General features: G+C 39.1%; 1 protein-coding gene across 7 annotated transcripts in view; it reads left to right on the forward strand.

Moving 5' to 3' along the window:
* Positions 1-13,616, forward strand: part of WDFY3 (WD repeat and FYVE domain containing 3) — a 278,454-nt gene that overhangs the window by 106,809 nt on the left and 158,029 nt on the right. For 5 of the 7 annotated variants that reach the window (XM_070458192.1, XM_070458191.1, XM_070458195.1 and 2 more), the window contains 3 exons: positions 2,573-2,626; positions 7,806-7,915; positions 11,645-11,806. In XM_070458192.1, coding sequence (XP_070314293.1) covers positions 2,573-2,626; positions 7,806-7,915; positions 11,645-11,806 — 326 coding nt within the window. The remainder of the gene's footprint in view (positions 1-2,572; positions 2,627-7,805; positions 7,916-11,644; positions 11,807-13,616) is intronic. The other 2 variants (XM_070458194.1, XM_070458197.1) reach the window with 1 other exon arrangement.

The raw sequence follows: 13,616 nt of genomic DNA on the forward strand, positions 1-13,616 counted from the left end.
AACCTTCTATTTTGAAATACTTTGGGACTCACCAGGAGTTGCAAAATAGTACACAGAGCCCTTTTTTCCCTTCCTTCGTCCACTTCCTCCGCTGGCGACATCTTGTTTGTAGGTATTATAAGGTATATTTTTTCATACTGTGTAATCCCATGTCATTTTTAGTTTTAAACTCTTGAAATTAATTACAAATTAATTTCAAAAATTAATTAACTTTGAAAATTAATTTTGAAATTAGTTCAGAATCAGTGAGATTCAGTGCAATTTTGTAAGTTTTACCTCCAGAGGAGAAACCTTTTCAAATCACCCTATCTCAATTGATCTTTTTTCCTCTCTCTCCATACCAGTTAGTAGTTATTCAGTCATCTTAAATGCTTCCTTTAGAGCTTCCATCATCATCTGAAAATATCTTGTTTATTTAGTTATTTAGCTTTATTGTCTGTTGTGTTCACACCTTTATCACCTAAAAGAATACACGTCACAGACTTGTTGTTGTTCAGTCGGTCAGTCGTGTCCGACTCTTTGCGACACCAGGGACTGCAGCACATCAGGCCTCCCTGTCCATCACCATCTCCCAGAGCCTGCTCAAACTCATGCTCATTGAGTCAGTGATGCCATCCAGCCATCTTGTCCTCTGTCGTTCCCTTCTCCTCCTGCATTCAATCTTCCCCAGCATCAGGGTCTTTTCTAATGAGTCAACTCTTTGCATCAGGTGGCCAGAGTATTGGAGCTTCAGCTTCAGCCCCTCCAATGACTATTCAGGATTGATTTCCTTTAGGTTTGATCTCCTTGCAGTCCAAGGGCCTCTCAAGAGTCTTCACCAACACCACAGTTCAAAAACATCAATTCTTCGGTGTTCAGCTTTCTTTATAGTCCAACTCTCACACTCATACATGACTACTGGAAAAACCATAGCTTTGACTAGATGGATCTTTGTTGGCGAAGTAATGTCTCTGCTTTTTAATATGCTGTCTAGGTTTGTCATAGTTTTTCTTCCAAGGAGCAATTTCATGGCTGCAGTCACCATCTGCAGTGATTTTGGAGCCCAAGAAAATAAAGTCTGTTGCTGTTTCCATTGTTTCCCCATCTATTTGCCATGAAGTGATGGGACCAGATGTCATGATCTAGGTGCTCAATAAATTTTTTACTGACTTTGCCATAGGATTTCTCTGCTCCCCCTCCCTCCCCATCATGCTTTGAAAATTTGAAGAGTGTTAGAAAAGCCAGCTAACGTGAGAAAAGCATAGTTTTGGAGTACCCCTTAAGTTAGCCTTGCAGTAAGAACTCTTGCTATTGAAATCTTTTGTCTTCTCTTTCATTTTCAGTCTTGAACACTGGAAGTTTGATCAATGTTGTTATCAAAAGTACTTTGATGGAGATTTTTTTTATCTTTTCCTAGGAAAGAAATTCTAGATTTTGAGGTGCTAGGTGCATCCTGAATCATTTTCTTCTTGCATATCCTGTTCTGGTTCTCTGATTGATTGATTATCAGTTGATTTTTATTGGTAAAAACATGACACGTGCCCTCTTCACAGAATTTTCCATGTACAATACAGTTAATTGTAAATGCACTGTTGTACAGCAGGTCTCAAGAACTTGTTCATCTTCAGTAGCTGTAACTTCATACACATTTATCAGCAACTTCGCTTCCTCGTCGCAGCCTTTGGTAACACCATTCGACTTTCCCTCTGTGAGTTCAGCTGCTTTCAATACCTCACATAACCTTTTATAGGAAATTATCATTGAAAGTAATTTTGTTAAGATATACATGCACGTAATTTTTGTCCAAAAAAAGGCAGGTAGAATGAACCCTCTGTTCTTCTTTTGAAGATTGGGTCTATTTTTTGTGCATCGGAGCAAGTTTATTTTTCCAGGACTCCTCTGAACTTGGTGTGAAATACTTATTTTGTTTGTTACCTAATCACCTTTCACATATCAAGTCTTTTTACCAAATCACTTCCTACATGCATTATAGATATATCAGGAGGAACCATGCTTATCAGCAATTCTGTTGTTTAGACCTATCCATCAGAAGTTAGTACAAGTGGAAAGTTTTAGGTAGATCAACATGCAGAATGAGTACATGGGCTGATTTGCAGTACATTAGTCCTCCTCTCTCTGTCTCTTAATTTTGACTTAGTTATTGCCTGCCTGTGGTTTTGTTAAAAATATGTAGTAACTCTCATCTAATTTGAGAAAATATGTACTTTTGTGGCTGTATTGTGTACAGAGCATGGCTTAAGACTTTTCTCTGTCTCTTCTAGTTATTTGTTAAGTTCAGCCTATGCAGCTGCTTAATTCTTAAGGTGCTCAATATCACATGGTCGATTTACATCACTGGAACAGAAAATTCCCACCTGTGTAAAAATATTATCTTCAGCTTAATATTAAGGACTTTGCTGCATGCTGGGTACCACTGTTAGAACCAGTGGTGCAGTCCCCACTGGGCAGCAGCACGGTGACAGAGAAGCCAGGGGTGCTGACCTCAGTTGGCACCGTGCCCAGCATCCTGCGCCATGAATTGTATAATGAAGTGAATCCCAAAGTAGACAACCTAGACTCTTTTTTTAAACAGAAAAACAATGTGCCCCGCTCTCCTCCAAGGATTTCAAAGCCACAACACCTTCAGGTAATTTCATTCCCAAGATGTGTTTACGTATTATCAAACGGAAAGATGCATGGAAGCTATGAGTTTGAATACTATTTTCTCACTAATGTGAAAGTGGGTTCTTTTGTGTTTGTTTTGTTTTGTTTTTTCAGAATAGGGGATGGTGGGAAGGGGGGTGTTTAGGGCTTGGTTACATTATTAATGAGAGAAGTGTAATAGTACTACTGATGTGCCTCACATTATCATCCTGAAGCAAAAGTTTGAAAATAACTATGCTTTAAATGGACTTTGCAAAGGAACAATTACTGTATTACACTTATTACTAACACATTTTGTGTTCTGGTTGTTCTGAACGCTGTCTGATTGAGTTTACTTGTATTCTCTCAGTGTAGACTGGGAACTTATATTTCCTTGAAAACTGTCTGCATTCTTTTCTTACTTAATCTAATAATGAGCTCGACTAACTCCATTTCTGTAATTTTTAGCCTAACTGTATGCATTGAAATGCAGCATGAAAGCTAAAGCTTAAATCAAATGATTGGCAACTCTCAAGATGGGCTAATGTTCATTTCATTAACTCTTATAATCTTAAATCAGCATTTAAATTTGCATTTGTTAAGAATTAGAGGAATTCGTAGTTCATAATAGTAGTAGTAGTGTTAGTCACTCAGTCATGTCCAACTCTGTGACCCCGTGGACTCTAGCCTGCCAGGCTCCTCTGTCCATGGGATTCTCCAGACAAGAATACTGGAGTGGGTTGCCATTCCCTTTCCAGGGGATCTTCCCTACCTGGCAGTCAAACCCAGGACTCCTGCATTGCAGGCAGATTCTTTACCATCTGAGCTACAGGGAAGCCTCCTAGTTTCGTAATACAATATTTCTTTGATTAGAAATGTTTTTCTTTCAGAATTTTAAGAAATTCTGTGGTTTACAGAGGTTTAATTTAAAGTTACTTTCTAGTCTACATAGTTATTTTAAAGAGAAGACTAAATATTCCATACTTTTACAGTGAGCTTCTTGACTCATTTAAAATAAAAACTGGGAGATCCCATTAAGTTGTTTTGAATAGCAATATACTGAAATTCTGCAGTTCATGGGGTCTCAGAGTCGGACATGACTTAGTGACTAAACAGCAAATAACTGAAATTAATAGATGAGAGTAAATTAGTTCTTCTGAATACGTTTGTTATGTAAAGATAACTCATTTGTCAATGAGAGTTCCCTGTCTCTCTATCACTCAGCCACAACTACTGTCCAGACCTCTGTCTTCTCAGTTGCTCTTCAGTTGTGTCCAGCTCTTTGCAACCCTATGGACTGTAGCCGGCCAGGCGCCTCTGTCCATGGAATTCTCCAGGCAAGAACACTGGAGTGGGTTGCCATTTCCTACTCCACGGGATCTTCCCAGCCCAGGGATTGAACCCATATGTGCAGTGTTTCCTGAATTGGCAGGTGAACCTTTTACCATTGAGCCACCTAGGAAGCCCCCAGACCTTTATGTACACTCCTATAATTCAAAACCAGATAACGCCATTGTATGCTATTGCTGATGTAACCCGTCTTCACCACCTTTTTCTCAAAAAGAGCAGTTATTATTAAAGTGGTAAAATTGTTAAATGGATGCCATTAATAATTATACTGCCTTGATCCTTTTCAAGGTTTATTTTCCTAGTTAGTATCTCATTCAGTCAGTTCAGCCATCTACTGAGCTGTTGTAATCTTTAATAATAACATTTTTGTAAATACATTGTCTTTTTGTATCTTGAGGAATATCTTAATGTTCATTGTCAATGAAAACGAAGGAAACCACACACACTTATAAATGCCATTAATCAGAAATTTGGAACTGTTTCAAACCAAGAAACATTTTTGGTATTTTGCTTCTCAAAATAAGCATTGGTATTCATTGTTGGTAATTGGCAGCTTACTGAAGAGCAGTGAAGATACATTTGTCCAATCTTCTTTTATTGTTAATAGTGTTAAATAATATGGGTGGAATCCAGAGTCACTCAAAATGTGTCTTATCTGTAGGTTTCTAGATTCTGTACCAGGAAGATAACTTCCTCTTTTAATGTAGGTTTAGTTCTTCAAAATCTTTTTTCTCTCTGTGAAAGACATAGGTAGTGGTGACAAGTTGATTTTCTAATCAGTGTTTTTCTTTTTAATGTACTGGAAATCTCTTATATGGTTTAACTGTGAAATAATCAATTTGAACACTGCAAGTATTTTTTTTAAATATTGAGTTATGAAATAGAATTCCACAATTTAAAACCAAAGTTGTCTAGTTTTGAAGAAGCCTAAGAAATGAAAGCATAGCATGTCAGCTTTTGATTGAGAATTTTAGCCAACTGGGAGGGAGCTATCTTCCTTACATGAGCATTTAATTCCTATCAAGGAAAGACTCGTCCTGTTACATGTAATAGCAAATGCCTGGGTCCATTGTAGACTTGCAGGACAAATTTGCAGGTTAGTTTTTATCAATGGCCTTAAACCCTGATAGCTCAGTTGGTAAAGAATCCACTTTTAATGCAGGAGACCCCATTTCAATTCCTGGGTCAGGAAGATCCACTGGAGAAAGGATAGGCTACCCACTCCAATATTCTTGGGCTTCCCTTGTGGCTCAGTTGGTAAAGAATCCGCTTGCAGTGCAGGTAGACCTGGGTTCGATCCCTGGGTTGGGAAGATCCCCTGGAGAAGGGAAAGGCTACCCACTCCAGCATTCTGGCCTAGAGAATTCCATGGACTGTCCATGGGGTCGCAAAGAGTCGGACACCACTGAGTGACTTATACTTTAAATCATGGTTACTAAAATGATTTCTCAGTGGTATTCTTTTGTTTTCTTCTTTCTCTATTTAATCAACTTAGAATGCTGCTTTTTTGGTATTACTCCCCCTTTATAGCCAAATTATCCAAACCTCCTAGTGTTCATGAGAAGTTGAATTCCATGTGTCCTTCTTTGATCTCCCTGGGTTGTTTATTCACTCTTAACAGGTATTTATTGAGCTCCTACTTAGTGCCAATAATGCGCTCCTTACAGGGGATCAGGCTCTGAACAAGGCAACCAAGGGTCGACTCCCATGGTTTTTTTCCTAGAGGGGAGCAAGAGACTACGAGTCAGTGAATGTGAATATAATAACTTCAACACTTATATGAGATACTGAATATCAGAAGTAAGCCAGGCTTCAGTTGACTTCTCTTTTCCAATAAAAATTTTCTATCACTGTCTTTATCTTTTACAAGCTAGGCAGCCTGAATTTGAATATAAGTTCTGTCCCTGACTAGAAAAATTACTTATCCTCTCCATTTCTCAATTTATGTTGCAATAAGAGGTAGCTCAGCCAGTAAAGAATCTTCCTGCAATGCAGGAGACACGGGTTCGATCCTTGGGTCGGGAAGATCCCCTGGAGAAGGGAATGGCTACCCACTCCCGTACTCTTGCCTGGAGAAGCCCATGGACAGAGGAGCCTGGTAAGTTCCTAGTCCATGGGGTAGCAAGAGTTGGACATGGCAGCAACTAAACAACCACCCTCCACCAAGGTGTATAAGAATAGAAAGTAACTTACTGGGTTTTTGTAAAGATGAAATGAATTAAATCTACAAGTACTTAAAACAGTCCTTCTTATACAGTTAAGAGTCAGTACAAATAAGTAGCTAAAAAAATTTCCCCTTTAAAATGTTCTTTCAAATGGGAGTATATAAAGATGAAATATGCTGAACACAGTATTATACATAAGTCTCATATTACTCAGTTAATGAATAAAACTCTTTTATCTTTATTGTCTTAAATGGAAGAAAGCAGTACCTCTAAAGTAATCTGTGAGTGAGTGAAGTCGCTCAGTCATGTCCGACTCTTTGCGACCCCATGGACTATAGCCTACCAGGCTCCTCCATCCATGGGGTTTTCCTGGCAAGATTCCTGGAGTGGGGTGCCATTTCCTTCTGCAGGGGATCTTCCCGAACCAGGGTCTCCTGCATTGTAGGCAGATGCTTTACCACCTGAGCCACCAGGGAAGTCCTAATCTAAATTCTGTTTATTCTGCATCCTGCATCTTTATGACATGTGTTAAGTAGACTGATGCTGATGCTGAAACTCCGGTACTTTGGCCACCTCATGCGAAGAGTTGACTCATTGGAAAAGACCCTGATGCTAGGAGGGATTTGGGGCAGGAGGAAAAGGGGACAACAGAGGATGAGATGGTTGGTTGGCATCACCGACTCGATGGACATGGGTTTGAGTAAACTCCGGGAGTTGGTGATGGACAGGGAGGCCTGGCGTGCTGCAATTCATGGGGTTGCAAAGAGTCGGACACAACTGAGTGACTGAACTGAACTGAACTGAAGTATACATTGGTAACTTAGCATGTTGGCTTAGAGTGAAGAGATTGGACTTATTTTTTTACTTTAATTCATCTCGTATATCAGTATGAAAATTGATGAACTTTATACTGATAAAATTAAATGCATGGTTTCGGGTTTATCCATTTTCCCTTATCCTTAAAAATATAATCAGCTAAATTGACTTTCACTGATTGTTCCAACACTACAGTTCTATGAAGGACTTCCTCATTGTTTCTATCTTCCTAATGTCAGCTGCTCAGGTCACCCCTTGTGTTTCTCACTGAGCCAGCCTCTTAATTTGTTTTACCCATCAATCTCTTTGCCTTTCTAGTTTGTCATACACATCACTCTAGATTAATCATTTTAAAATAATCCCTTCGTCATCTACTTTGTTCAAGAAACTACATTCGCTCCCTCTTGCCCAAAGAGTCAAGTACAGACAGCCCCTTAGCTTACCTTCCTTCATAAATAGGCACTTTCTATCACTACTGTTGATATTAGACAATATTCTCAGCATATGCTCTTCTAGAATGTGAATGAACCCTGTGTTATTACAGTTCTTTATCTTGATCATTCCTCTGGCCACACTTTGGTTTTAAAGCAGTATGCCTAATCTCTGCTTCTCTCCCTTCCTCTATTTTCCAGACAGGCATATACTTGTTTTCCAGGCAAATTTAACTCAAATTTCCCTTCTTCCATGACTTTTTTTGACTAATTTGTGACATACTTTTTCTTAAAATGTATCAGTTGACTTTTATTTTTCTGTACTAATAAAATATTTGCATATACCAATAAAACATTATTTTCTTTAACATATTTTACATGTGATTTATCTCCACCTAATGATTTTCCTTTGGTTTTATAGAGGCTGCAAGTCGGGCCATAGTCCAGTTCTTGGAAATCAATCAGAGTGAAGAAGCCAGTAGAGGTTGGATGCTTCTGACAACAATTAATTTGTTAGCATCCTCTGGTCAGGTGAGATCTTGCTTGTCATGTTTGAAGCATGACAAGCTTCTCTCTTTATCCTCTTGGAATTTTTTCAAATTAAATTTATCATCATATCCAAGTAAGATTTTATGATAATCATTGTATTCTCCTCCTCCCCCTTGCACATTTTTCTGTGCTTCTCACTAGATCTCTGTAAGGAAGTTACCATTTCCGTTTTACACGTGAGGAAATGCTTAACTTAGTGTTTTCTGCCTTTGTCGAGTGTGTGGCCCCGTTTGTGTAGCACACTGGGCAAAGAGATGAACTCCCTGCAGCTGGATGGAGGGAGCCCAGGAACTCTGGCTCCCCAGGCCTGTCCCAGAGTTTCTGTAACCTGTGTTAGGGAAACTTGGCCTCAGAAGAGTCATCTGAAATTCACCCGAGGTCACTTAGCTATTTTCAGGATAATATGTATTACCGTTCGACTTGATTTATTCTGAAGATTGCTTTTTTTCCCCTTTAAATCAACTTTAAGCATGTGTCATGATACATGTGGCACGTAGTCATTTATGTGCTGTTTGAATACCTGATTTGTGACCTGTGATGTTTTGGAGATGAAGGAAGTTTATTCAACCATCTAAAATCTGGAGTAGAATTACCTATCAAAATTCATACCAATCTTGAGAATGACTGTTGTCTAAATTACAGTGGGCTTTCAAATACCTTGTGGATCACAAAAGTAAGTGTGACATTGATCAGACTACCATGATAGGCCATAGGAGAAACAGTGCACATTTCTTAGTAATGATGTGCTGAAGCCAGTTACTATCCCGGAATAATTACTAGCCCACTAGAATAATTACTAGCCCAGTTGAATGTTTTTCTTTTGGAATACCCTATTTCCCTCTTTGTTTGCTGGATTTTTGTTTTGTTTTTTGTTTATTTTATATTGGAGTATAGTTGATTTATAATATTGTGTTATAATGTGTTTTTTAAAGCAGAAATGGAATAAGACTCAATTTGTCCTGATTTACCCGAGGCTATCCGAGTTTTAGTTTAGCATAGAAGGCCCATATCCCAGGAAACTCCTCAGTCCTGCATATGTGGAGATGTTTATTCACCCTGAGTACTAAGTAACCTTTCATATGGTCCTGAAGTAGACCAATGTTTTCATGTATCTGTGGCCATATCAGATGGCTATCAAAATACCAATTCTGCTTGCTATTGATGATAGCTGTGCATGACTCTACGTTACTGTACCAAAATGTGATTGGGCTAAGCATAGCATGTAAAATAATAGTGTTTAATTGGAATATATGTAAGTTTTATTCATATTTTCTGTAGATGTTCCGTTTTCCTTCTTTAATTGTGAGCATGGACTGTGTTCTACCATAACACCTAGAACATGGTAGAAAGTCAGTAAATGTGTATTAACTTACATGTGCACACATGGATAGACCAATTTATAAGCATAAGAAAAGAATCAGGAGAAAAGAATCACTTAAAAATTTACAGGTGTTGCCAGTTACCAGTTTGGATATCCAGTTGTACTTTCAATCTGTCTTGTCATAAGATGAAAAGTGATGTCATTTTGCTTGATACAAAAGGACAGCCAGTAATAATCTAACTGGCAGAAGAGACATTTTGAAAGAAAATTCAGCATTACATTTTGAGCTGACATTTTGGTTTGCATGCTGTTTTCTGTTAGCAGCAGTGAGTTACAGAGATGGCTAAAACATGGTCCTGAGTCAACAGGTAGATGACAGAGGTGAAGTGGATGAAGCTAATACCATGAAATGCAGCAATGGGCTGTATGTAGTAGTATGAAAAGGGAAATGTGGGAGTTGTAAATTTTGCAGGTGAAGGTAGGAGGAAAGATGAGGACTTAAGTTTCAAGTATGAACAGACGTTTCAACTGAGAGTCAGATGGAGACATGGGGTGTCCAGAAATAATAAAAGGTAGGTGAGAACAGGAGAGGACTTCCGAGTGTTGGAGGAGGGAAGTGATGGTGGATATGTAGAAAGGGGCCAGATGGTGGGCAGGATTGTTCCTTAGGCACGCTCCTCCCCTCACCTGGCTACTGCGGTAACTCAGGCCCCATCTATCTTGTGGGGTTTTCTGTACTAGTTTCCGAAGTACTCTCACTTTCCTGCTCTTTAATCTATAGTCTGTACTACCAGCAACTGATTTTCTGAAATCTGGTTCTATTACTCCTTTGTTTGGAAAACTTCACTAGGTTTCCAGTGCCCACAAAATAAAAGTAAAATTCGAATGGGAGACTACCTGCAGAGAGCATTGCGCATATACCCACTTGGGGACCACTTAACGAGCTCCCTAACGCAGGGCAGGATGTGTAAGTAATGAGCCTTCCTTGTGAATGAAGGCTCATACAGTAGTAAAATCTATCTTATAAGGTTGACTTGAAAAACAGATGAGAGCATGTATTTAAAGTGCTTAGCCTTAAGCCTGTTATATAATAAACACACATTAAAGATTAGACATTATTGTGGTTTTTCAGGAGTCAGCAGTTTTGGACTCCAGTTCCTGAAACATATTGTACAATGGCTTTACCTTCTGTGTATCTTCCAGGTGACCTTTCCCTTCTGGTTTTAATTCCTATCCTTCATGCCACTCTTGGCAGTGTTGATTATTCCCTTATTTTATTAGCCTGGATGTACCACCATTGTTACGCTCAAGAGAGTAAATCATAGTTATTGATGAACTTGTTTCTGCTGGTAGACTACAGCCTTGTGAAAGGCAGGATTCCTTCATCATTTCACGCCAAGTAACCAAAACACTGACTGACATATGCTATGCGTTCAGGAAATGTTTAATAAAAAAGTTAATAGACTAATAAACACATGATGCTAGCCTGTTGATCTCCAACATGGAAAAACTTACTCCAAATTGTACCATGGAAAGGTTTTGATAATTTTTATAGCATGCCTCTTTTTTCCCCCATACTTCTTAACAATACTGAAATGTTCACCATAAGGTCTAAAATTTCTTCCTCTAGCAATCTTTGAAAATAATGTACAATTCTGTGTCAGTGATGGCTATATCCTTCAAGTGCCCTTCCAACCTAAGAATCTGCAATGAGAATAAAATAAAAGTAATAGTTAGTTTAGTACATTAATGTATCTTTGCATTCATTACATAAACCTCATATTAACCCTAAGTGATATATACCATTATATAGATTTTATAGGAGATAAAGATGAGGCCTAACAAAAATTAGTTTGCTCAAGTTTATGGTTAAGTTCCTTTTTTCTAAATCTTAGAGCTTATGTTCCCTGGAACATGCTGCCTCTTAACAGTCAACTTAATAGATACCTTAGTAGATAACAAAGTTCTCAGTATTTGATTAAAGCAAATTTGTCCCGATAGGAAATGAGTATTTGTCATTCATGGAGTCTTTTAAATTTTTTTTCAAGCATTTGAAAAGTTGTTCTGAAGTATAATTTTCTGGCTTAAAATTTGTGAGCTTATTTAGGTGTAGTAAGTACAGTTATTGGCTTCCCTGGTGGCTCAGATGGTAAAGAATCCGCCTGCAATGCGGGAGGACAGGTTTCGATCCCTGGGTGGGGAAGGTCCCCTGGAGAAAAGAATGGCAACCCACTCCAGGATTCTGGACTGGAGAATTCCGTGGACAGAGAAGCCTGGCGGGCTACAGTCCATGGGGTTGCAAAGAGTCAGACACGACTGAGCGACTTTCACTTTCATAGTACAGTTATGTCTGTCTGTCTACTCACTTTATTTATCCATTTGTTTTCCAGAAAACCGTGGACTGCATGACAACGATGTCAGTGCCTTCCACCCTGGTTAAATGTTTATATCTGTTTTTTGACCTTCCACATGTGCCTGAGGCAGTTGGAGGTGCACAGAATGAGCTACCTCTAGCGGAACGTCGGGGACTACTCCAGAAAGTTTTTGTACAGGTATGAAGGTGCTGTGTCTGTTCATGTAGCCCACCCTATTTCAGGTGTAACAGGTACGCTCCTTAAGTAGATGTTCTGCCTGTCCCATTTTCCGTAGTGTTTCTTGCTGTTTATTATAAATTGACTTTCTTTTATCTAACTGGCATATTAACTGAATCTGCCCATTTCTTTTGAGGAATATTTGGGTGAGAGATTCACAGGTTTGTTACTCTGAACAGATTCTGTCATTAAGATTACCTTTCATAACGTAAAAACATCTCTAAAATGAACAAAGCAAGGAACACTTTTATTAACAGTGCTATTAAGTTTTGGGTCATATTTCTTCTCATGTCAAGAAATTCTGTCTTGTTGCTGTCTAAATATAGGAAGTCCTTAGCCCGTAAGTATTTAACTTAGAAAAGACAGTTTATTTTAGTGGCCACTGCCACCTCTTCTGCTCCCTGTCTCTGAACCTTCTTTCCCACTGTGGTCACTCTTCTTTTAATAATTGCATTAGCAGAGTAAGTGAACCTTTGTTGGCTAGTCTGAAAATATTGTCATCATTTGATATCCATTCTTGGGAGAAAATTTTCAAAACTATAAACATTTACAATATAATCTATCCATAGGAAATATGGTATTTAAAAATATGTTTGGCATAAAAAGATAAATACTGCATGATTTTATTTATAAGTTAAGAGGTCAGACTTTTAAAAGTTGGTTGCCTGGGGCTGGGAGGTGAGAGAAAAGAGAGTTGTTTTCCAATGGATCCAGAGGTTCAGTTCTGCAGGAGGAAAGTGTCCTACAGATGTTTTGCATAACAGTGTGCATGTAGTTAACATTCTGTACTTAAAAATGATTAAGAGGGTTAAAATGTTTTTATGCCTCAATTTAGAACACTTACACCTATTTGAGTCCCATTTTATGAAATAAGATGCCAGTTTCTCATCTCTAAGATGAAAATAATACCTGGCTAAAGGATTTGGGGGAAGAGTCAATGAAATAACACCTAAAGCTGTGCTTCTCTGCTTTAGACATAGCAGACCTGCAATGCAAAAATTTATTTTTCTGATAAATAAGTTTGATTTCTGCTGTTGCCTCCACCACTTTCAGCATCAGTGAGAGTAGGAGGAGAGAACAGAGAGGACGCTGGATCTGCATCAGGAGCAGCAGAGCCGGGGACAGGTGATGCTGGCCCCTGTGTTACTGGGGTGGTTGCTCCAGGAGTGACTCGACTTTGCTGGAGTCTGTGTGTGCTGAGTTGCTTCAAGTGTGTTTAACTCTTTGCCCCCATGGACGGTAGTCTGCCAGACTCCTCGTCCATGGGATTTTCCAGGCAGGAATACTGGAGTGGGTTGCCATGCCCTCCTCCAGGGGATCTTCCCAACCCAGGGATCAAACTCGCATCTCTTATGTCTTCTGCTTTGGCGGGTGGGGTCTTTTACCACTAGATTTCCCAAGTGGCTCAGCTGTGATGAATACTCCTGCCAATTGCAAGAGACAAGGGTTCAATCTCTGGGTAGGGGAGATCCCCTGGAGAAGGAAATGGCTACCTGCTCCACTATTCTTGCCTGGAAAATTCAATGGCGAGAGGAGCCTGGTAGTATATATTCCATGAGGTCGCAAAGAGTCAGACTCATTTGTGCGACTGAGCCCCCACACAGCAGTGAAGATGGGGGAGAGGGAGAGTAAGACAGATTAGAAATGAAAAGACAGGATTATCAACAAAATGCTTAAATAACTTTCATGCTAGCAGTTAACATCCCTATCTTGTGATCATTTGCAAGACCTTCCATGACTTCAGAGCTCTTGTTTTCCTCCAAAATAATAG

The sequence above is a fragment of the Odocoileus virginianus genome, chromosome 29 (assembly GCF_023699985.2).
Source record: "Odocoileus virginianus isolate 20LAN1187 ecotype Illinois chromosome 29, Ovbor_1.2, whole genome shotgun sequence".
Taxonomy (NCBI): Eukaryota; Metazoa; Chordata; class Mammalia; order Artiodactyla; family Cervidae; genus Odocoileus; species Odocoileus virginianus.